Source organism: Ischnura elegans, chromosome 8 (genome assembly GCF_921293095.1).
Source record: "Ischnura elegans chromosome 8, ioIscEleg1.1, whole genome shotgun sequence".
NCBI lineage: Eukaryota > Metazoa > Arthropoda > Insecta > Odonata > Coenagrionidae > Ischnura > Ischnura elegans.
The window spans coordinates 61,978,685-62,003,394 of NC_060253.1; the positions used below are offsets into that span (position 1 = coordinate 61,978,685).

At 40.9% G+C, this 24,710-nt stretch overlaps 1 protein-coding gene across 1 annotated transcript; it reads left to right on the forward strand.

Moving 5' to 3' along the window:
* The first annotated feature begins 8,631 nt into the window (after window positions 1-8,631).
* On the forward strand, window positions 8,632-24,224 carry LOC124164424 (pancreas transcription factor 1 subunit alpha-like). The gene is made up of 6 exons (XM_046541748.1): window positions 8,632-8,990; window positions 9,455-9,782; window positions 11,805-11,890; window positions 19,158-19,189; window positions 21,345-21,357; window positions 23,902-24,224. The coding sequence occupies exons 1-6, from the start codon at window positions 8,750-8,752 to the stop codon at window positions 24,222-24,224; spliced, it is 1,023 nt and encodes a 340-aa protein (XP_046397704.1). The 5' UTR covers window positions 8,632-8,749.
* The last annotated feature ends 486 nt before the right edge of the window (window positions 24,225-24,710 follow it).

Genomic DNA, 24,710 nt, shown 5'->3' on the forward strand with positions numbered 1-24,710 from the left:
TAAGATATGGTTAACTTCGTCCGAAAAGACACTGCTCTTGAATTTATCTAAAAGGTTTAGTCTATTTTTCAATCTACGGTCCGACAGAGATTCCCATCCGAGTTTATCTAAGAGGTCAGTTACACTAACAAGACTATCGTAACGACCTTTCACAAACCTGGCAGCTCTTCTTTGCACGCGTTGTAACTCTGTTATTAAGCCTTTTTCATGAGGGTCCCAAACACTGGCAGCGTATTTCAAATGTGGTCTAACGAGGGAAAAGTAGCTAATTTCTCTCACTTTGTCGTCGCACTTTCCTAATATTCTTTTAACAAAACCCATTTTACGGTTACGTTGACCGGTTATTTCTCGTATATATTCATTTCACGATGGATCATTATTGAGTCTAACTCCTAGATATTCAATGGAGGTTATGATGGGATATTATTTAGATTCACTCCATCTTCGATTTCCAAAACCGATTGCGTAGCACATAGAGTGAAGTATAAGGGGAATCTGTCTTCATGCCATTTAGATCTCGTGAAATAAGAATGACTAATGTGATTTAAAATCATAGCTTTTAAAGTTCTTAATTCCATTTTGAAGTCATTTCTGATTGTATAAAAAATATTACCTCTGAATTGGACTTCAGAAAATCTGTTTGCGTCCAAAACTTCCAGATTGAATCAAACCACCAACCTGTGTCTGCTACATTTTTCCATGTACCTTAAATAGAATGTATTTTATAAAATTAGTATTGAAATATAGCTTTCATTGAATTTTATATTACTCTGATATTTTTTATATATTTTCCACCGGTTTATACAATACGTAGTAAAGACTTCTAAAGATGCCTTCTTAGAATGCAATAATAAAATACAAAATATTCAGTATTTGAAATATTTCAAGGCAGAAGTGTATAGTTTATTAATTATTGCTTCACTATAACTTATTGGTTACATGAAGAAAAATTTACATTTTTTTACAATTCTTTGGTTGTTTGTTCTTTTCATCATGCCACCTAAAGCTGTTCGTAAAACTTCTTCCTCATCGGTTCTGTTCCCTGTGATTTTTCGCTGGGTAATTGCTGAGCTGTAATGTTACGTATAGTTACTATGATGGAACTATTTATAATTTTTTGGAACATAGTGTATGATATGTTTTTCTTTCTTTTTTTGAACTTTGTAGCATGGAACTCTTTTTTTGCATTGCCCTATTGGTTTTATCACTCACAACGAGTGAGTTGATATCATCATTCTATGTTTGAATTTATTCTGTTTGTATTTACTCCATGATTTTTGTACATTAAACTGTTTTTGTTCTTAGAGGACATAAGTCCTTGACCAATAAATATCTTTTTAAATTTAAATCTACAATTCCAGTACTGCCAATAAAAAATTAATTTAAGCTAATTTTTCTCCGTATCTCCACGAGCGCAAATGCTGATATTTTTTTATTATAAATAGGATTTAACTCGATGTTACTCCTGAAACGCTGCTTTATTAATGTGATTTGGGAACTGGTTATTAATTATTGGGTGGGGCTATGATATGATCAATATGATCTCAAAAGGTACTCAACGGATGTGATTCTGTACCTTACAGCAATGCATTGGCTAGTGCCGTGAAGTCATGAATATATTTTTACTAAAAGGCAGCTTTTCTATCATCAATAGCTTCTTTAATATTAAAATAAATTTAGCAAGATATTTCGCGAATTTAACTATATTTATTAGAGAGGCATTCACATCACCCAGGAATTGCACATCATGGTGCACATAAAGGGAAATAAAAGGTAATTGCACAATAATATTTTTCCAGGTCTTGAATCAGATAATGGCTCAGTGCTTAGCCGAAATGCGTCGCACGCATTATAATATTTTTGAAAAAGTGCAACTACGTTTTCTTTCAAAATGTCGAACTTCAACTTTATCGCGCCTGAATCGGATGAATTTATTGCATAAAATTATTTCCTACTCGCAGTGATGCAGTCAGGAATTTCATTCGGGGGGGTCCCAAGAGCAGGGTGGGGGGGATTTTTGAAAAACAGGGTACTGAGAAGAGGGTTTTAAATTAATTATTACACTTTTCATAACCGAAAAAACTTAAATTTTCAACGAATGTTTTTTAATTCATGATTTTTCCACATCTTGTTTTCTTTTATGACGAATTTTATATTTCGGGGAGATCCGGAACCCTTTATACCACCCCTCCCCCCTAGCTATCGCTACGCCATAGATTCCTAGTTAATTTTTAACCAATATAAGAGAAATAAATACATTCGGCGAATTAACATTCATTCCACCAAGACCAGGAGACTCAAAGATGGGGTTGGATTCTCTTTTGTAAGAGTGCTTTGACCGAGCCCGGCCGATTATCACCGCGCCCTCTGTTGTTACGTCTGAAGGGGAGGGCGCCCCGGCCACCTTTACATCCGATTGGCCACCGTGACGAATTAGGCCCCGCCCCCATATCCCCAACCCTCCCGTCCACAGCATCCCTTCTCTGAAGAGACTTGAACCCTCACGTCAGGGGTGGGGGATCGCGTGATATGTCTGTGAGGAATGGGGTGGGAGGTAGATTTCGCGGCGAGGACCCTTTAGCACGTGCGCGGGGAGTATCCTTTTAAGCTCCCCTTTCTCCGCCGCTAGAGGGAGCCCCTGTGTGTATCCCCACTCCATAGTTCCGGACCACCCCTCCGAGCAGCTAAACTTTGTATCCTCCAAACTCTCCCCTCTCCCCGGACGAAATTATGTTCTGTACCCCCCACCCCTGCATTTGTCCCCGCCCCTCCCCTTCAACTATCTACTTCCGTCCTATCCCAGGGTTACCTCAGCCCTGACCCCTCTTGCACCCCTGGGGCACACCGGAAACCTTCCCCTAGGGACAGTCGGTGACGGGTTGCCGAAGGTGCAAGGTCGAGTTGGGAGTCTTCTCTAGTCACAGTTGGGGCTACTGCGTAGGTTGTGATTAAGCTATTATTATTAAGAGTTTAGCGTAGGGAAGTTATTCAGGACCATTATTTTTCCTTGCGCCATATTGCCTTCGTTAGGGAGTGTGTGAAATATTCAGTGACATTCTCCCCGCGTGTGGTATTCCCTATAGTAGTACCTGGAGTCCTGGGCACAGTTACCTGTTTCTGATTGAACTATTATTATTAGAATTTAGCGTGGAAAGAAATCCTAGATCATTATTTTTCCTTGCTTTATATTGCCTTTGTTATGGAGTGAGTGAAATATCGAGTGACATTCCCTCAGCGTGTGGTTTTTCCTCAAGTGTTAGCTGAAGTATTGGCCTCAGCTACCTGTTTCTCCAATTGAGTTCCTGTTCTTACTATTCAAAAGGTATAGAAACTGATCTAGGAAACGCTCTAGTCATCACACTCCAATCATTTGGAGGTAGTAGCTAGAACTTGTACCGTGTGCTTGTGGTAATTGCCACAAAAAAGTTTAGAGAACAATGGAAGTGTGGACGCCATTTGAGCATTTGTGGTTATGTATCTAACTCTGGGAATAGGAAAGAACACCAGTGAAACCGAGGAGAGGAAAACGGACGTGAAAACGGTTCAGCAGTAATAAATTAATTTTTCTCAAACCAGTTTCCAAAAGGCAGATCAGAGTCATCAATCTGAACGACCAATGTTATTTGAATTATGGATTTCTCTCACGGGAAGGATGCTTAGGACTGCAATGAGTATTTTATTTTTGGGAGGAATAGTTATCGTGTATGTCCATCAATGATTTTTACTCGCTAGAGTGCAAGACAAAGCTTAAAATTAGAAAGGCCTGGTGAGAAGTCAGTGGTCAATATCTTCGGTGCTGATAATGGAGCAGAAAATTACTCTTGTGAGTTATACTGTGAATATAGTTAGATATATTTTAGACTGAAAGACTAATTTTTACCCATCATAAACGTGGAAGGAATTAGCTTTTCAAGCTGTAAATCGATCCATTTCGTTAGTTTGAGTGTGTGCTATACCTTAAGTGTTCTTGTGCGGAGTCCGGAACGATCCTGAATCACGGCTTCGAATTCCTTCAGGTTCGCCCACTTTGACGGCGCCACGCGACCGGGCGTTGTCGACTCACGTGCCGGGAAGGATCCGCGCGTGCCCCAGAACAGTTTTAAGTTTCAGGAGGCCCTGGGGGAGAAGATTGGAACAACAAGTGACACGTGACCGGGTAATCGGCGGCAGGCGTCAGATCATTGGCGGCGGCCTCGCCCACACCTCCCGCCGTGCGATCGCTGCTCGGACACGGCCAATGAAGAATGGATTACAGTAGGATAAACACCAGACACACTCCTCGGACACGTTGAATAAGTGCTTAATCCAAAAGATCTAGTCTGAGGCACGTCACCCTCGCTGGACTCCCAATAACAAGCCGCGTGCTTCAAGCTGGTGCACGAGGCTCAATGCTTTCGATCCAAGTGTTTTCATTACGCACGAGCTGGTGTTGACTTCCGACGAGCTGCTCACTGTCCAATCCAGCTGTTTCAGAAGAGGGGGAGAAGGACACGACTCAATTTAATGCCGTTTATCTGTTTCTGGCAAGTGTCCCATATCACGTTCAGTGAGCCGTAGATATAAACGGCTTTCTACTGGGAAATTCTTAGCTCCGCCTTGTGATTGAAGACAGTTTTATTGGTATAACTCTTCATCTGATAACTCAAGTTGCAGTATCAATTCTGGTGAGTCTAATGGCCTTTCAATTCACTTATTTCTGTTGTGGCAAGTAGGATGCATTCCTAGGTGAATTTATGAAAGAGTTTCTTACATTTATGGATGATAACGCTCTTAGAATATAATGCTTCCTATAGGATGGGTGGCTACTAGAATTTATTTCCCAGGGTTAAGATTTTTTTATGCTTGATGCAGGTTGAGTCGATAAATAAAATTACGAGTATTTAAGTTTTTAATGCTTGATAATAACGGTGGGAATTTTATTTTAAGTAAAGCAAGTTTATACACAAATGTGACCGTGAGACAGTATAGCACCAGAAATTATGAGAGGAGAAGCGAACCCAAATTTTAATTTCGGGGGAGACCCTGTCATTAGCTTTTGCCCGGAACGAAATTACGTTGTGAAGAAATTCATCACTTCTTATGAAATTTTGGGGAAATTTATGTCCTTTCATAAGGGTTCCCCCAAATTATGTAGGTAAATCCAGTTAAGTGGTAGTGTATTTAAAAATAAAAGTGCGAATGAGAAGAATTAAAATACCGTGCAATTTCCTATGGGCGTACAATTATTACAAATTATTCCGAAAAACCTCTGTTAATTAAAAGGATAAAGAAATTGAGGATTCATGTGTTAAATGACAGGGTATTCCCTCTTGAATCTGAGAATGTTGATTTAGCGTTGAGAATGAAAGTCGATATAATTAAACATTCGTTCTACCAGACCCCAAGCCATTCTCTTCTCTTTACATACATCGTGTTTTCAAAGTTAGGAATCTGTCCTACCTTTTATCTTATTATTTTATGCTTCTGAATTAGTCACCAATATGATTTTATGTTTCGTCGCATTTCTGGAATCAATACTAATATTTTGTTGCTTTTGGCGTCTGGTAGACGCCACGCGACAACTTGAGGTACAACACGTTGTATGCTAATTCCTTTTTTAAATGCATTTAATAATTTAAACAAACATAATTAAGAACTATTTAATGATTGAAATCGGGGTGCGCGACTTTTTGCTACACATTTATGATTGTAATCAATATATTATATGAATGAAACTATTGTTGCTGTAAAAAAAGTGTATTAAGTATTTTATTAATATGTCTCCATAATATTTATACATATATTTGCTGACCACGCATGAAATTAAATATTAAATTGAATGATTTTTTGCAATTAAAACAGTTATTTCTACTGGCATATATTTACTTTAACCATTACTAAATGGCGTCTGTGAGACGCCGCGAGACAAATTGCGTTCCAAAATGTGACGCGACTGATGGAGTTTAAGATGGAGTTTAATTTCTCTTCCTTCGTTCATATATTTAGAATTATGGAGAAACAGATGAGATTGTGATATGATGCACGATTATCGTAAGTAGTCTGTTTTTTTTTTCGGAGATATTTTGAACTATAGAATGGAGAACAGGGCTACACACGGTATTTGGTACAAATCTTGGTTAGTGAAACCTTGTGATGAAAGAGGGCCCCCCTACTATGAAGACCTAGTTGAATTAGTGCTGCAAGGATAGTTAATGCGAAATAAGCACGATTTTTATGCGTTTTGATTAAATGAAATTCTTTCTAGGGTCATTTTGCATGTTATTCTGTGTTATTTTTCGAGTTTTTCCTCTTCTCTCTAGTCTCGTTAGTGTGCCTCCGTTGCCTTCCGTAGTCTTTCATTTCTTCATTATCATGCACATTGTTCATATAGATCCCACCTGTTTCTTTAACCTTGGAATTCTGGTAATGTAGCAGAGTAGATTTTGTGGTTTCTCATCACGGTATTAAAAACGTTTGGGCTTTTTCACCGTGTCATTGTTCAAATGGATGTTCTCCTCAACTTCCCTCTCATCGCTCTCTCTTCTTTTAGTAGCCGTATGAATTTATGAGTGAAGCATTCCCGTTGACAAAGCGACCAGCTTCGGTGGGGAAACATTGGGATCATCGTAATATTGGCGCGGTCATACAGCCCAAGGTTTTTATTATCGATGTCAGATGGCCTCACCAAATATTATTATTTTGTCTCCATCTCGTGCCACAAATTAACTGCATCTTTATTTGTCAAGTATAACACGCATCTTCACTTTTTATAAACTCTTCATCTTTCTTCCACCGTGACGTGTTTTATTCCGACACCATTTGGATTATATCTTTCTGCAAATCATAACAGAATCCTTTTAGCCTCCCATAAAATTTTATTCCTTGATTTATAGATCGTAGAGTTTTCACATTATTCAGATTTAACGATGTTGTTGTTTTATTTCGTGGTTGGTTAACCCAATGGGATTCTTAGATCATTTATAATTCATGCATTTGCTATTTCTAATTCTGCTTACATATTACTACTTAAAATAGACGTTTGTTCATCATCTCACATTATTTGCCCCTTGATTTGAAACTTGTTCGATATTCTTAACTTAAATATTCCTTTGGTCTTACTAAAGATAACTGAAACAAAGAATTTTTCACACTTTTTGTTAAAATCCTTTTCCCGACAATCGTACATTTCTCAAGGCCGTTCATTACCTTGAGAGTGATACAATGCCTAATCCGGTAGGGTATAGTTTTTCGCACTTTTTGTAAAAAAAGTACAAGTTTAAGATGTTCTGCATTTAGTTTTAAATATAACATCTACATTTTTCTCTTCTCGTCAATTATTTCAATCAACATAATGTGCGATTCCAATTTTTTAAGTTTTGAAAATTAGGTTCATGTTCAACGTTTATATTTATTCACACTCCACTAGTTTCTCAACCCATGGTGATATGCACATTTAAATGCAAAACCTTTGGCCAAAAAAGGAAAACAACCCTTTGCGAAAAAACTGTTGAAATTTCAACTGTTAATTGGGACCACTGTCGAATCCAACAGTAACTGTTGATTCAACAGTAAATTGGGACCACAGTTAAAACTAAAAGTAGCTATTAAAACTAAAAGTAACTTTTAAAACTAACAGTAACTGGTAAAACTAACAATGACTGTTAACTCTAGCAGTAACTAATACATCCAACAGTTATTGATGAATTCAGCAGTTACTGTTGGATTCAACAGTAACTGTTGAATCCAAGAGTGGTCCCAAATAACTGTTGAAATTTCATCAGTTTTTTCGCTAAGGGAAATTTTCCATCTTAGGCTAATTACGTTAAAGTTTAATTGTGGATTGCAAAATGTCCAACGAATCTATCAAAATATGAGATAAAACATCTTTTCAGTTTCTTTCAATCTAACTCTCCCCAAAGGATCGCTTGTCTGAACTAATATTAGCCATTTGTTATCCAATATCTGCAGTTGAGAGCTACGATTCAGTCAATGCCAAAAATTTCAATTAATCCATCAAAATTTCAGGCAATACATCGTTTCACTGTAATTTATGCCGCAATAAAATCAGAAGAACATGTGTGATGGAATGGAATTTTTCCAAATTGAAATAGGCACTAGCAATTTTCCACAATTATCAACTTTTATTCAATCATCTTCAAGGTACAAAATGTTACAAAATCGTGTGTTTTAATGGAATGCACTACAAACCAAATCGAACCGTTTTGTACCCTGAAGACGATGTAGTAACATCGAAATTTATCGTCGAATGACGGAATAAAATTTAAAATTCGTGGAAACTTTTGGTATTATTTCAATCTTTTTCACCGAATGTCCCATTGGATCTCACGGAGTTTCCGTGACGATGGCGCGAAGCATTGGCTGTACCGGTGAGGCAAAACTCACCCCAACCAACTAGTTCACAGAAGCATATTAAAAAATGGCGCATGTTAATCGTTGGCACTATAATGTTTTGCTTATGTGAATTAGGAAACTTAAAAACTACGAAATTTTGGAAAGTTATAAACAATAGAACAATTTTATGAATAATGCGTTGATATTATTTTTGAACATTGTTTTAATTTCCCAAAGGAATCTCTAATCTACATTAATATTTATCCTCCGTTATCCAATTCCAGCAGTCGAGGGCTACGATTGACGGACTCGCCCCGGGTTCGAACGCAACGGACGGCCTGACGGACGCTTGACCGCGGCGAACATTACTTTCCAGCGGCGGCGGCGGGTCCTCCCCGCCTCCCTCCATAGACTCGCCATGTTCAGCATGGAGAACCTGGACCTGGAGGCGGTGAACGGGCACTTTCTGCTGGAGGCGGGCCTCTACGGAGGCGGTGGTCACGGGGGCGGTAGCGTCACGGACATGGAGGACATGGCGACAGGCGGCGAAGAAGACGAAGAGGACGAGGATGACGACTATCTGGACGACTCGTCCGCCTGCTCCATGTCCTCATCATCCTTCGGAGGCGGCAGCGGAGCCGAGAGTGGAGGCAAAAGGGGTGAGTAGGACTTATCACTCACTCTGAGAGTGTGAGGGGAGTTCCGAAATTAACGGGATGTTTAACCATCGAGCGGGCGTGCTGGCGAATCTTCGAAGTACGTACAATTTTTCACGCGCTGGCGTATCGACCCGGTGGAAATCCCGAATAACCTTATACGAGTATCTTTTGGATTAGAAATCGGTTGTCTGTGTTCTCTGCATTTCTTCAGGGTTTTTTTCCGCGTCAGCTTGCTTGTAGGCAACAGTTTCGCTGGCTATCCTGCCAGCGTCTTCGAAACTGTTGTCTACAAAACAAGCTGACGCGGAAGAAAACCCTGAAGAAATGCAGAGATCAAACCATCGCCGCGGAAACCTACGTTCTAACATCGGTTGCCTGTGTTAAATGTAAGAACCTTTGCCGACTGCCCATATCCGTAACATGTCCCACTTATATTCATAGCTTGCCGTAATCTTTGTTCGTAGAATGGAGCCTGCACCACATCGGCAGTGGTTTGAACGGCAGCGGGGGTCTGGGCCTGGCCAACGGTCAGCAGAGGTCGTGCACCAAGGGGTCGAGGAGCACGCGGCTTCGGAGTCGTTGCGGCAAGCACCACCACCGGCACCATCACCACCACCACCACCACAACGGCACCCACCACCAGATGCAGCAACAGCGGCAGGCGGCCAACCTGCGGGAGCGGCGACGGATGCAGAGCATCAACGACGCCTTCGAAGGCCTCCGCGCCCACGTGCCCACGCTGCCGTACGAGCGAAGACTATCCAAGGTGGACACGCTGAGGTTAGCCATCGGGTAAGCCTGCTTTACGCACTGCATTTCATTCATGCTACGCCGCACAGTGGTTCCAAATCGACAAAAAGTTGGTCGAAATTAAAACCGATCTTGCATTTACTCGCTATGGTATAAAATCAACTGATTTGGGCGTTACTTGGTGGAACGATGAAATGTTCATGATGAAACAAAACCCAGTACTCTTGCACAAACTTTTTATTATTTGCTGTCAACTAGTTTCCTTTATACCGTCATTGTCACTGACTTAGTCTTGATAATGACGGTATAAACTTAGTCTTGATAATGACGGTATGAACTTAGTCTTGATAATGACGGTATAAGCATCAAAACTAGTTAACAGCTAATAACAAAAAGTTTGTGGAAAAGTACTGGGTTTCGTTCCACCATGAACATCGCTATGATATGATATGGTGTTTGGAAGAGGCGACCGACAGCAGACGTCATTTGCGCTATGAACAACAAAAAAACTATTTATAGGTAGTCTTATCAGGATTTGCAATAATTTGTTTACCTATAACTCAAAATAGATGTTTTACACATATCCTTTTAGGTACTTTTATACATATACCTTACTCCTCAAGTAATCTGACTCTGTCAGAACGTCCCAACTTCTCTCTTTTAAAACAAAACACAGCGGAATTTCGCCAGATATTTCTGCCAGATCGCTCTAGAAATCGAGCGTGTTCTAATGTGTACTAACCAGGGTCAGCAAATTTTATGCAATTATTTCGCATTCCAGCAGATGACATGCGATGTCGTTGTACACAAGGAGAAATGTTCACCTTTCCACCCTTTGAGTCATTTCCGGCGCCAGAAATGTCGCCGTGTGTACAGGGATTAAGGGAAATGTATGGAAGAAAGGATGGAGAGAAATCCGACGTCGTAGTTAGGCTGATCTTAACGAAAGGCGCTAAGGGGCCCACGGCTTAACGTCCAATCCGAGTGTTACGCTTTAAATGTCCTCCTCGCTACATTCAAGCAGAGATCGGGCAGTCTCTGAAAATTCTCTGCTACTACTGCGATGTGAACCCGAGCCCACGGGCAGGAAGCCAAGACTCAACCCACCACACCAACAAAATACCCTTTATTATTATAAATAACATGACTTACTATTGTACAGGTTGGAGAAAAATTGCATTACGACATAGATTTGACGTCTCCTTGTGTTACGTTTAAATACCAGTTACTAACATTCATAGGCGGATCTAGGGGGGGGGGGGGGCACGGGGGCACGCCCCCCCCCAGGCCCTTAAAAATATGCAAGATTTTTAATACGGTCCCATTGTCATTGCGTTCGTTTTGTATTACGAGGTATCCCCCCCCCCCCCAGAACAAAATCCTGGATACGGCCTGCTTGTGTCCCCCCCCCCCCCAGAAAGAAATCCTAGATCCGCCCCTGCTAACATTCTCACCTAAAAAATCGAAAGTTGCTATCTCTTGGGTTATCCAAGCCGTAACTAATTTATTAATCCGATTTACGTAATTCGGCATGAACTTCAAATAATAAATGTTCATTTCGTTTGACATCTCATTTGCTCCTTGCGGATGTGCTGTAAGGAACAAATTTCCGAATAGGTCTTAATTAAACTGTTGTAGATGCTCATTTATTAACCCTTTGAAAGCCAACCGATTTTCTAGGTAAAATGCTAGAAGTGCCGAGGCATTTTTGCTGATTTTGCAGTAGATTAGGAAAAAACATTTAAGGCTCAAAAACAACTAAATGTATATATTCAAAAACTTAAGGAAATCTTTATTACATGTGGTTCCACCTGTTTAATGTATTATTTCACAATTTTTTGGTTATATGAGTGAATTTTTTGAATTTAAAGAAAATAGTCAATGTAAAATGAAATGAATACTGGCCATTGAATGGTAAGTGAACTATCAGCAACTAAGAGTGACATTGCAGGAGGAGCGTCATCGCGCTTCTGGCACTTTTCGCGAGAGATAGGCAGTACTTTAAGGGTTAAAAAATTCCCTAATGAGCAGTGATCGGCTCATCAGTTGGGATCTCTCCCGCAGTTACATCGGATTCCTGACGGAGTTGGTGCGAGCGGCGGATCGGTCAGGGGAGTCGGCGGGGGGTGCGGAGGGCGGCGCGGGAGGCGGCGGGGGCGTGAACGGGAGCGGGGGGCCCGGCGGAGGCAGCGGAGGTGGACACAGAAGGAACGGCACTACCAGGATCGAGCCCACCAAAGTCATCGTGAGAGGTGAGTGCGGTAGAGGAGGACCTCGTGGCAGTATTGCTTTCTCTCTCTCTCTCCCTCGGTCTTACTTCCACTTTATTATATTAGTATTATTTTATTATACTAGTACACTTTAGTATACTTTATATATTAGTATACTTTATTATATCAGTACACCAAAAGTATTGCCATTGGGGGATTTTATCCTCGGAATGTTGATGGTTTAAAGGCGGTTTCACACTATAAAATGCCGTTCACGGTTCGTTTCTCGAACAAGCTTTCTCGAATGGATATGACGTCATGTCAATAGTCATGGCTGTGGTCGTGTTAAATCTAAACTGGAAACTAGAACGTGGAAGAAGGGCTTAATATTAGCAAAGCTTCGTGACTTCCACTATTTATTTAAAAAAATACAACCAGTTTTGGTTATCACGCCATTACATGTATTGTGAGTACATAAACAGTACTGTATTATTTACAACATAAATATTTTTAATTGTTGTTTATGTAGTCCTTGATAATGGCTAAAAGGCCTCAACCTGTCGTAATTTTTTAAATAAATTGTGGAAGTCACAAACTATTATCATTGCTAATGCGGTGATGTTGTCTCGAATGCTCTTGGATCCCTCCGTTTCCATCAAATTCGTCTTGTTTTGAATGGTTCTAATTCCTATTGAATCTCGAATGAAGCGTTTCGACTAATCAGTGAAGGTTTTTTAGCCTTTTCAGGGCTACCTTGGAGATGGGGTGAGTATTGACATCATGGCCGCTTGGGAGATAAAGGTTAATCCTTCATTAAATTTTACGAGTACCTGGCGAAAGTGTTTATACGAAGTGAACTACTACATGAAGCAAAAGAGAAGTTCGGCACTGCAAGATATTGCTTCAAATTTGTTGCTTGTAAGTAGAATCATGATTTTAATTGTCTTCGCTACGCTTTACTTTATTCCTCGGTCGATCATGTTGATAACGTTATTCAAGTCAATTCAAGCTCTCTACACCAGTGTAAAAGGTCGTTCAACTCGATTCATGATATGTAAAACATTCATTCTTGAAAGACCGCCTCGAAAGGCTGGCTTTCGAGTGTGAATGTTCGACAAATCTGGAATCGAGTTGAATAGCCCTAAATGGTGTTATTGAACACTTGAATAGGGTAGTTTCCTTCATCAAAGAAAACAAAAGGCAATAATTGCGATTCGTTACCCACCATTAGTGTATTCATAATATACAAATTATTTCGTTTTAGAAATGCCGGTTTAAACGAATGGCAATGGTCCATTTTTATCCTCATTTGAAAAGGACCAGATTGGCGCCCATGCGATGCCACTCCACGTGACGTCACAGGGACCTAGTTTCTATAGGAGAAGATGGGAGTTATACATCGTCTGAGGTTACCAATGCATGCATGAGGCGCAGAGCTCAGGGAAACATGTCTTAATAATCACTTATTAAAACTGGCTAAGGTCGGAAAGTTTTCCTCGTTTGATAAGGTATTAATAATCCTTATTTAAGCCAAGCGCTACCAGCCAGCAGGGTACTCAGCTATCCTCTAGCAGCCAGCGACGTATCAGCGCTAAGCCTCGCCTCAAGGTCACCTCACCGGGCGGGAGGGGGAACCAGAAATACGACGTACGGAGAGATTTCCCGGCATTCAAACTTATGCGTCGCGTTTTCGCGCGCTTGAAATTTTTCACTTTTCATTTAATCGCGAAAAATAGATATTGTCATTTAAAAATCTAAAAGCGTGAAATACGTACTCCAGGAGTAATAATCTTTCGATTTAGGCAATAAAAAAATAATAGGAAACCACCCTATTGACTTGGATAATGAAAGTCAACATGATCGATAAGGGAATACCACAAATTGTGACCGAGACAATTATAATCATAATATTATTTGCAGGTAACATATTTAAAGCAATTTTTATCAGTACCGAACAGTTCTTCTACTTCATGTGGTAGTGGTGTGGAAACGAGACACGTAAGGCGGGCTCGCGGGTTACACTCCTGGGGCAGGGACTGTAAGCGCTAGCTTTTATCCTCTGCCCCCAGGAGGGGAAGGACGGGAAGGAAAAAGGAAGGAGGCGCCGCCGCGATAGGAGCCCGACGACGCCTCCTGGGAGGAGATAGGGAAGGAAGGGAAGGGACGAGGAATCCCGCACCGTCACAAAGGCGGGCGGGTCCTACTATCAGCGAAACCAAGCTTACGCAATTAATTTTCTAACGATCTTGGAGGACCATTCTATGAGGAAGAAGGATCCAACGATCAAATCGTTAGATACTTCATGTGGTAATCTGGGTTGCTCACTTCATACAAAACCCCCGTGTTCCTCTTAAAACATACAATGAGGGCTTCAACGGCGTTTCTCCCCCAATCGGCCATGATATCAATCCACCTCATCTCAAAGGTAGCGTTGGGAAGGCTAGAAAATATTCACATATTGATCGAAACGCTTCAACTGTCTTCACGCATATTCTCCATTGAAAAACATGGTAGTAGGCCAATTTTAGAGCTCCACGATCGGCTTCAGCGAGGTTTAAATCATCTCGACTGTATCATAATTACTTCACACTTAAATAGGAGTTGAATCAATTTATGTGATGGACTTGAATTTTATTTACCCACCTCTGAACTTAGTCCATGGTCATAATCTGATAGGTGTTTCCTCATATTAGAGAATTTCCGATTACAGTAGCGTCATGGTGTATTAGAAAACTCGACCTGCAGGTCATTAAGATTGAGCATTGGTGACCTGGTCACCGTGTTCGTCTCGTAAAGCATAGTGAGCGCTAATCCGCATGTAACCATTATGTGACAGGGTCGATTGTTGTCGATATATTTAGGGGCGGCGGCACAAAGGAGAGGTTAAATGAGAGGGAGAAGTTCAGTTTGTGAAACAACAGGCAATATCATAGTCTTTTTATCTTTTCCGTCCGCCGTCACCTGGTCGGCCGAAACCCCTAATGGTGGTGGGTTGCTGGAAAAAGGGGAGATCCCCCATCCTCCGTACTACCACTGTAACACCCCCACACTATTCATTCTTTCGCGACACCTACCCCTCCCACTTTGTTCCAACCCCCTCCCAGCGAACGCCGAATCGAAAAAAGAAAAAAAAAACAAATTGGTGCACACTTCCGGTGATGAACTGTTTGAGGTATAAGGGATGCACGAATTGGTCATGTCCAACCAAACTAGTCGGCGCGGCGCATATAGTGATCAATAATAGAAATTGCACTATAGGATGGAATACTGTGTCAATGATAGTTTTGTATATTGTATATTTTAGTTTTTCAGGGGGGGCATCCTCGATTTCTCTCTAAAAGAGAAAAATCAGGCGAGATCATGGAATTTCATTATGCGTGTAACATCAGGGAATATCAGAAATATGATTAATATATTTGGAAAAAATGCTGTTTCCTCTTAAAATGATGATTTTTCGTCATCACAATGGGCTTTTGTGTATCTTCAGCATTTCCAGAGCACGTTCCCCAAATGTTATTGAAGTGGTGATATATATAAAGGTTAAAATTTATATTTTTGTCGTCGTTTTACACAATTTTACTCAAAGCTATTATTTACGAAATTTTCATCAACTGCAAAGATTAAAATTTGGTGCTACACACTTAACCACAAAGTCTGAAAAAAACAAGTCATAAATTCAGGGTTATGATAATATGTTTGTAGGTAGCGATACCTCCACTGCACAAACTTTCAACAATCGTCCACCGTATCAAATTCGATCATCTACTTACTTTACTTACTTACTTGTTAGTACTACTAGGGCTACTAGATGAGCGGATTTGATTCGGTGGTCGATTGTTGAGCGTTTGTGCAGTGGATGTATCGATAGTGGACATGAGCTTTATTTTTAGCAATAAACGATTAATACGTAAATTGACGAGAAACCTAGCGACTGGAGTGCCACCATTTACGGCGATCTACGGGAATCAATGGACTCGCGGAAGTGAAGATGTGTAGGGCCTCCTGCAGTAATGTGAAGGGATCGAGTTGAAAGAGTGACAACCATATTTTTTGGCCAAACTGGATTGGCAAAAAATCGGGAGCCTACGAAAATCACAAACAACGAAAATTTCCCCGCGGCAATGCACGCTACAAAAATGGAGATTTTCGTTTTTATGATTTATATTTAGTAAGAGGAGCAATATAAACATTTCCTTACATGAAAAGTTTGGATTTTTTTCATAGAGCATAGGTTACTTCGACATTCATGTGCTTTTCTACACCTCGGAAATTGAAATTTACCTTTCGGCAATTTAAAAAATCAAATAATTGATAAAATTTAATTTTTAAAAGCTGTTTGTAATGCGAAGATGTCCTTCTCTCCATAAAAAAATACAATAAAATGTACCAATCAAATATTTTGCCCGTGACGAGATGAGGAAGACGACCGTTTCGCCGTTCTCATAGTTTTTCGCGTGTTCTTCTTCAGTCTTTCGCCCGTAGAAGCTAAACGTTAACGTTTAAACAATGTTTAATTATTCACTGTTGTTTTCGAATAAACCATGAGTAAAGCAAGATATGCCAAGACTCTATAGAGCTTCGGCAGAATTTCATACAAATGCTTTAAGTTCAGCGTTCTACCTTTTATGCGCCGATATTAGGTCGTGTTATTGTTGTTTGAATGAGAAGTCATGGGATCGGGATCGAGGCACACAATTACTCTCATTCCCTGGTATTAATACGTATTGACAAGTATCCCAGCGACTGAAGCGCCTCAATTTTGCGACCAGCGGGAATCAATGGAGTGCGGGAGTGGAGAATTGTGGGGCCTCCTGTCAGCGTCGTAGCCAGGAGTTTCCCTCGGTGGGGGACCGGAGGAAAATTTTTGAAAAAACAGGGTGCAAAATAGAGGGTTTTAAAATAATGTTAACACTTTTCGTCGTCTAAAAAACTTCATTTTTCAAAGAAATATTTATTAAATATTCATGATTTTTCAATATTTTTTTTCTTATATGATGAAGCAAATTAATTGTGTTTTTCATATTTTTTGGGGGATCCGGACCCCCTGAAATCCTCCCTCCCTATGCCACTGCCTCCTGTAGCAATATAAACTCCATGAATGCGTCATAGAGTTCGTCTATTTCCAGTATTCATCGCTACCATGTCAGTGGCTGTTCTATTTCGTATTTTGGCTGTGTGAATGGGACGTCATGGGTTGAGGTTCGAAGCAGAGAGACACAATTACTCCCCTACCCTGGTATCGTACCCCCCACTTTTACCTTTTATACCCTTCCCCCATCTATCTCCCCGACCGCTCGCCGCAGGATACAGAAAAAACCAGCCCTCCCGTCGACAGGGGAGGATCTCCTACCCTTTTCGGTAGGGGCCGCTCTCCCCCTGCCATAAGAAGGGTCCTCATCCCCCATCACTGCTCGTGCCAGTCCCACCACGTCTACCCATCGTGCACTGCCCCAAGTGTCCACTTAATAATCTCCTCTTCATTCGCAGCAGGGGTGGGATACGACTGGCGGGGGGTCGAGATAATTTCGTGGTTCCGATCACGCCTACCGTTGTTTGGACTCTGCTGTGAATTCTTTTTTACCGGTACAGGATCGATTCCAAGCCGGTGTAACGCAATCAATATGTTTACTCATTTAGAGATCATTTTACTTTTTATTAGAGAAAAAAAATTTCTCTGAAGTCGTAGAAGATGGAGAAGCCGATGTCACCTCGGGAAATCGGAGCGCGGAGAAATGTCCAAAATATTTTTGCAAACAGTTATTTACCCATCTAGAAAATAATATTTAATTTTATTAGAGAAAAAAATGTTCTCCTAGTCTGCTTTCTCTGAAGATAAAGAAGCTGGAGAAACCGACGTCTCCTCGGTAAACCAAAGCGCAGGGAAGTATCCGAAAGATTTTTACAAACGGAAATCGCAAGCTGAATTAGAGATAAATGTTTAGCGGTACGTAAATTGAACCTTGATGGTCATATGCTTTAAATACCTTTGCACACTTAGGTCTTCTGCTCGAAGGTTGATGTGGTGGGGTGAGGGTAGAGCTCTCCCGCTATAGCTAGAGCGTGAATTTCTCACATTTGAAGGTATTGTCATAGATCTCAGCTCTCTTAGTCACCACAGTCTCCAAGGCTTCGTTTTGGTTGAGCCCTATCCTCACCCACGCAAACCAACCTTTGGGTTGAGCCACTGTGTGAGTGAATTTGCGAGAGTACCTTAAGCTCCTGAAATAGTTTACAAGCCTATTTCATCGTAAAATAAAATATGTTTTGTGTAAGTTTTAATAATCCACCCCTTCATGTTAAACGAATTGACATTTTATTAAAATAATATTATACTCTTTAGTTGACGTTACCACACGCTGTAAGTTTTGAATTTGCCACACAATAGTCTCCATTCGCAGCAGGGGTATGGAAGGAGCAACGTTGTAGGACTATCATATCAAATCGACGTAGGACTAGTTAAATAAGTCGCGGTTCTACGCATTAGAGTTGTTTACACTCCTTTTTGCATTTTATACCAACGAATAGACTCCATTCTGAGCCGGCAAAGCCTAATAAAAGTATCTACCTTTCGATCTTGAGATCATTTAGCATTAATTTATGAAAACATTTAGTCTCTTGATCGGAGAATTTTCTTCTGACTTCTGATCTGAAGCCGCTAGAGATGTAGAAACGGCTATGGCTGTAGAAACTGACGTCGTCAGCATACCAGATCGCTAAATCGATCGATAAATGCTTAGCTACACGCTCCTTTTATACCCTTTTCTATTTACTTCTCTAGGGTAACTCTGGAACTCGACAGTACTTTTGAAGCATTTTTCAGCCTTCAAACAAGATTTGAAGCAATAATAATTTTTATACTTCGGTATGCATTCATGCGTATGGCACTAAGCAACCAGAATTTTCTTTATTGTAATATTATGTGGTTACTTTATTAGACACCACCACACACAGTACAGGGCCGATGCATTCTCATCATAATCGCCCGTTAGCAACAGGGGGCTGGTTAAGGGTGTCGCGAACGACTACAAGAAGATAAATCATTGTTTCAATCACGTCTGGCGTGGTTTGGTCTTCTTTGCGCATTTTTTTGTCCAATTTAGATGAAGGACAGCCCAAAAATATATGCATCTCATTTTTAAGAAAATATCATCTTTATTTGAAGTAAATTTTAAACTTCTCTTTTCTTAAAGACTTGTTGCCGGGTTAGCTAATGCTGTGCAAGAGGCTGTTCTCATAAGAGTTATCCAAAGCTGATCGTTCTTTTTTTTTCAATGTATTTCGTGAACGTATGCCCTATAAAGACACAAAACGATTAATGCATTTGGACCATGTTCTATTGAATCGTATTTGCAATCGAATTGGAGTATAAAATAAATATTTTCGTAAAACGATGCTGCTACTATTGTTGAATACCGTGGTACTCCCTGTTTTCTTCGAGACCAAGTTATCTCCTTAAAGGTAAATTAAGTCAAATCTGAAAAGGGTGGTCGATTCAATTTTATAAAAGCTACTTGTGGAAGACAGGATATTTTATCAGGGCGCGGTTGAATGCTAAAAGTAAACGAATTAGCCCTGGAAACAGGCAATTTTGATGCATTTGTCATGATTAAACAATACTTATAAACAATCACGTAAGGATTTTTGTGTCATTTTTCAACGCTTGCCTGGAGACTTGACTTCGTTCATTAGGCGAGTAGAATGACGTTAGGATTTCAAGATTTTCATACAAGCCACTCATAGAAGGTATTGCTCACTTCAGCACATAGCCATTAACATTCATTGATAGCAAATGATGTATTACATACTTGGCAGCATCCTGTGAATTTTTCCGTCGGTGTTAAACAGTAGTTAACCTTTAAGACAAATTTAAAGAAATATTTTTAGAGCCCGTGAGAGATATGACCTCTGGATTAAACCTAGAGATTTTGGACAGCAGCTGTAGATATATTTACTTAAAAAAATAAGGTGTGTTGATAGGGTGACTTTACCGGTGCTCAATGCAAATCAAAGTCTTTAATTGTTCGGAGGACACTCCAATTCTATCACAGCTCCGTAAGTTACCACTGATCTTAAAATTGCGTATGTTATACATAAGCAAAGGATCATGTTTTAAAGTTCAATCTTTCCCTCCCGGACGCGAAGCATGATATTGTAAAAATGAGCAGCTGTACTATTTATAAGACCACGTTTGCATCGCATTCCGTGACTTTATTCATAAGGAGCGAAAAACACGAAGGTGAATAGACACATCTCCGAGCCAATTGATAGCATATCCATTAGTTACCGGTTCGGCATAATATTATTATTATCAATTATCTATATTATCTTATATATTTTACCTATCAGATCTGTCACAGAAGATTTTATTTATCCACATCTGCACATTGCTGGAGGCATTCAAATATTGATATTGTATTAATATATATGTATACAAATATTGATTTTGTATTAATATTGATATAATCAATGAAACATATTCTTATTTTAACATATCTGTCTGACCCGGAAAATATAACTGCGACTTAGATGACTTTACATGTGTCTCTCTAATATATGATCTTGGTTGATTAAGCAGTCTAACCCTGGCCTGTAGCCTCTTGAGTCTCTAGCGGTTCCCATCATACGACACCCAGTTTTCTCAAGATCGCCTCTTCAAGCCCCCAAAATCGTCCCCTGAGAAATGCAGTTAGCTTTCGCTGGGATATAGGTGCCCGTCCGCTCCCGATCGCTGCCTCCGTCGAGGGTGAATCCTTTCGCGGGGTCAACCTGGGGAGGTCGGGCGAACGATCCGCTCCATTTACCACAGCTGTTATAGCACCCTCCCGGGAAAAATAAAAGGTTCACTCCCTCATCCAGCGCCCAGCTGAATGTGGCAAGCGTCCAAAACATAGGGGTCGACAGTTCACGCTCCACGGGTCAAATATGTTTTTCCTCGGGGAAAAAAATGTATCCCTTCGGGAGAAAAAAATGGAAGGGCTTTAAAAAGAGAGACAATTGGCGAGGGAACTCGGGTAAGGTCCACTTGACTAGGAGGGTTCGCAGAGAGGGACAGGTGTTCTCGATTGGTACAGAAATGTGTCGATTCACCCTCGCGTTCGTCGCTTCCATGAATACAGTCGCTGACTGCGTTGCTAATATGGTATTGCGTACAGCTGCTGATTTTTAAAATCTCTTGCTTCACGTTCAGGAGGGTAAGATTGAACGACTTCAAATACTACTCTTTGTATAAGTATACTTGGCGCAATATTAAGACCAGGGGTAACTTATGGAGCTGAGATAGAATTGGAGTGTACTCAGAAAAATTGAGGAATTTGATAAACTTAAGGCACCATAGAAGTCACCCTATCAACGCACACCTTATTTTTTTAGTACGTACGAGCAGTGGCGCAGCGAGGGGGGTTTTGGGTGCTAAACTCCCCCCCCCCCAGAGCTCAGAGAAACTTTTAAGTTTGATCCATGTTATTTCGTTTGATTAATATACTTATAGAAGAGTGAAAGGATTGATAAAATATCCCTCAGAAAGCCATAAAACTCACCATTTTGAACCATTTATCTTAAAAAATTTCTGGGGGAGGGCCCCCGCACCTCCCGCTTATCCTGGCGGGTATACCACACACCCCAGGTCAAGTTGCCCCTAAAACCCCCCCAAGCCTTAATTTCTAGCTGCGCCCCTGCGTACGAGTACATGTACAGGAAATGGCTGCCCTCCAAAACCTATGGGTCAAACTCTGGAAGCCAATTCTCTCCCGCGCTCTGATGATATTTTTTAAGTTTCGACCAAGACTGAACGGGTGCTGGAGCTTAGATGTGGAATTTTTCGTAATACGACAAAAAACATTGAAAAGTAAAAAACCAGACGATAACGTGCCACGTCGAAATCTAGGTCGTGCTTAAATGAATTCATGTGGGATTACGAAGTTTTTAACTGTCATTATGATAGGTCGATTCCATTAAGTCACACCCGAGACAATGAACAATAGCACAAAAAATCCTTAGGAAACTTGGAAGAATAATATTGGGAGGATTAATAAATAAGGGAAGGTAGAGTAAGGCGTTACTATAAAAATTGAGCGAAGTGAAATTCTATCAGATTAATACATGACCAGCATGATTGGTTCACGTAGTGGGTTATATGAGATTAAAAAAAACGCCGGAGTTCATTCTGATTAGCAAGACGGAAGAGGTCAGAAAAAGACGTAGCCTGCGTAATAGATGGATACAGAATGCGGAAGTTTGGAAGGTGCAAAGGAGAAGAGAGAAAGCAAGAGGAAGAAACTAGTGGAGGTGCATTGTAGAGGAACCAAGGTCCGGCCTACAACGGAGTGCAAAGCTGTGAATAGTGATGTGTCAATAATAGAGGTAGATTTAAGAAACCAAAAGAACTATCCCCTGCAGTAATTTTTTTCTCAAAGATAAACATTTCCTACTCATTCATGCGTAGGTAAAGTGGGGCACAAAATTAAATGTGCCTCTTCAACGACCCGCCAATTGCAGCAACAGTCAGCCTCTTCAAATTCGCATGAGACTTTATCTTAAGTAGGTAATGATTTTAATATCAGATGCAGGGTAGAGAAGGAGCGGTCGGATTTGAAAGAGGTGGTCGGCTGAAATTCAGGAGAGGGAACATTGGGTAGAGTAAGCCCAGTCCACTGGGACTTACTCTCATTATGTGATGTCAGGGTATTAATAATATTTATATAATTAGTTATTTTATGAACAAAATCGACACTCAAATGTTTGTTATTGTTCATGTCTCAGTTTATCAGTCCTATTTGTATTCTATTAATGCACAATGAGGGCAACTCTTTGGCCGCAGACATTTTGTCTAGGTTGGTATCCTTGGAAAGTAGTCGAGGAAATTGCTTTACATGCCTGCAGAGGGAGAGAGAGAGCACTATTTTTTTCAGATGACAATGTATTGTTTGTTCCACTAAGCTCTTTAATGGATGAATTATTTATATTTCTGTTTAAATTGCGTAGTTATTGTTGGTATTATTATTTGTAAATTACCTATGTAAGATCAGTTTCTGTTCAGTTATTTTTTTAAATTTATTGTGGGTAACTTTTATTTTATCATGATTACAGTGTGTTATTTCCTACATATTTAATATATAACAACTATGATTTCGACACTTCTGTTATCCTCAGGGAAATGGGCCTGATGATTACGTAAGTATCGAAACCATTGTGATTATGCATCTTTTAAAAGTGTGGTAAATAATGGAGTGTCTCTTTTTTATGATTTATGTCACTAATACCCGCAAGGTGACCTTATCTCACTTTATTCAGTACTTATGTTATCATGAGATGTTTCCTGGGATAGGGACGTAATTAATTTTCCAATTTTTTTAACCGTTCTGTGAGTATCCCAGCGCTCATACCTTACAGAGAAATCTAGTGTGTTCACCTCCAAATGTCTCTTTTTCATGATTGAGATCACTAATACCCACTAGCTGACCTTATCTCACTTTATTCAGTAATTATGTTATTATGAGTTGGTTCCTGGGATAGGAACGTGATTTTTATTAAATCGACTTCTTTTTCATGACCTCAGTTTTATAATAATTAAAAGCGTCTTAGAGTATAGGCCTGGTCTCCTATCCCTATTTCGTAAAGGTCTGGTCCCAGACCTATACTCGAAGACGTTATAAATTATTATAAATTTCATTTTTTATTTATATAATAAGTTATTATAAATGTAATTTTTTATTTCCATAATTATGTTACCTTTCTGTGAGTATCCCAGGGATCATATTCTTTGTAGAGGAACATTGTGTCTCCACCCTCCCCTAACCATTCCTCTCCCGCGACCTATTTAACCTTTTGCCGCCGCAGGCGACCCCCAACCGACTCCCCTCAATGCCAGGTGTCTCTACAACAAGGTCCCCGCCTTCTTCCAGCGGGGCTGGTGGGAGGCTGCCTGGGCGCGGAAGGGCTTAACGGGACGATAGGCGCCTTCGCCGTCCACTCCCTCTCCTGGTCCAGCAACAAGGAGAACAACCGACACGGCACCATGTACGCCAAGGTGTGGACCCCAGAGGACCCGAGGTCCGCGAAGGGAGGTGGAGTCGCGGGCGGTTCCGGGACGCCGGGCCCGCCGGCGGCCCCCGCGACGACGCTGGGTCAGCCGACGCCGCCGCAGACGCAGGTGGTGCCTTCACCAGGGTTGGTGCCTCCCTCGCCGCCGCTTGGGGTGTCCGTCCTCGCCTCGTATTCCCCCTCTTCGTCTTCCCTGCACTCTGCGTCGCCTTCGTCATCTTCGATGGACGGCTGAGGGCGGCGTCTGCGTCGAGACGCCCTCTGGGAGGCGTTCTTTTCGCAGCCCAGGGACGGACCTTATGGTGACGATATGTATTCGCGTGACAGTTGAGTTTATGTGATGACCAGAACGAAACTAACCAGCGGTATGCCTGGTAGGTATTACCTCAGTTGCTAGGATTTGAAAGCTGCGTCTAACGATTTGAAGGTCTCTGGTTTGAGGGTATCTTTAGCTATCGTGAACCTCAGCTACGCCATCGTAGTCTTCGATGGACGGCTGAGTGCGGCGTCTGCATCAACACCTCCTCTGGTAGACGTTCTTTTCACATCCCAGGGACGGACATTCCTATGGTGACGATATGTGCTTCAGTGAGATATGACATTTGAGTGTGTGCGATGGACAGTACGTAACAACCCAGTTGTATGCCCGGTAGATGTTACCTCAGATGCTAAGACTTGAAAACTGCGTCTAAGGATATCAAAGTCTCTGGTTTGAGGGTAT

What these genes read in the sequence shown, in the direction of transcription:
- LOC124164424 (XM_046541748.1), top strand. Translation starts at nt 8,750, where the DNA reads ATGTTCAGCATGGAGAACCTGGACCTGGAGGCGGTGAACGGGCACTTT. An exon ending in ACGCTGAGGTTAGCCATCGG is followed by an intron (nt 9,783 to 11,804) that starts GTAAGCCTGCTT and finishes TCTCTCCCGCAG; the next exon opens with TTACATCGGATTCCTGACGG. An exon ending in GGAGGGCGGCGCGGGAGGCG is followed by an intron (nt 11,891 to 19,157) that starts GCGGGGGCGTGA and finishes TTGCCGGGTTAG; the next exon opens with CTAATGCTGTGCAAGAGGCT.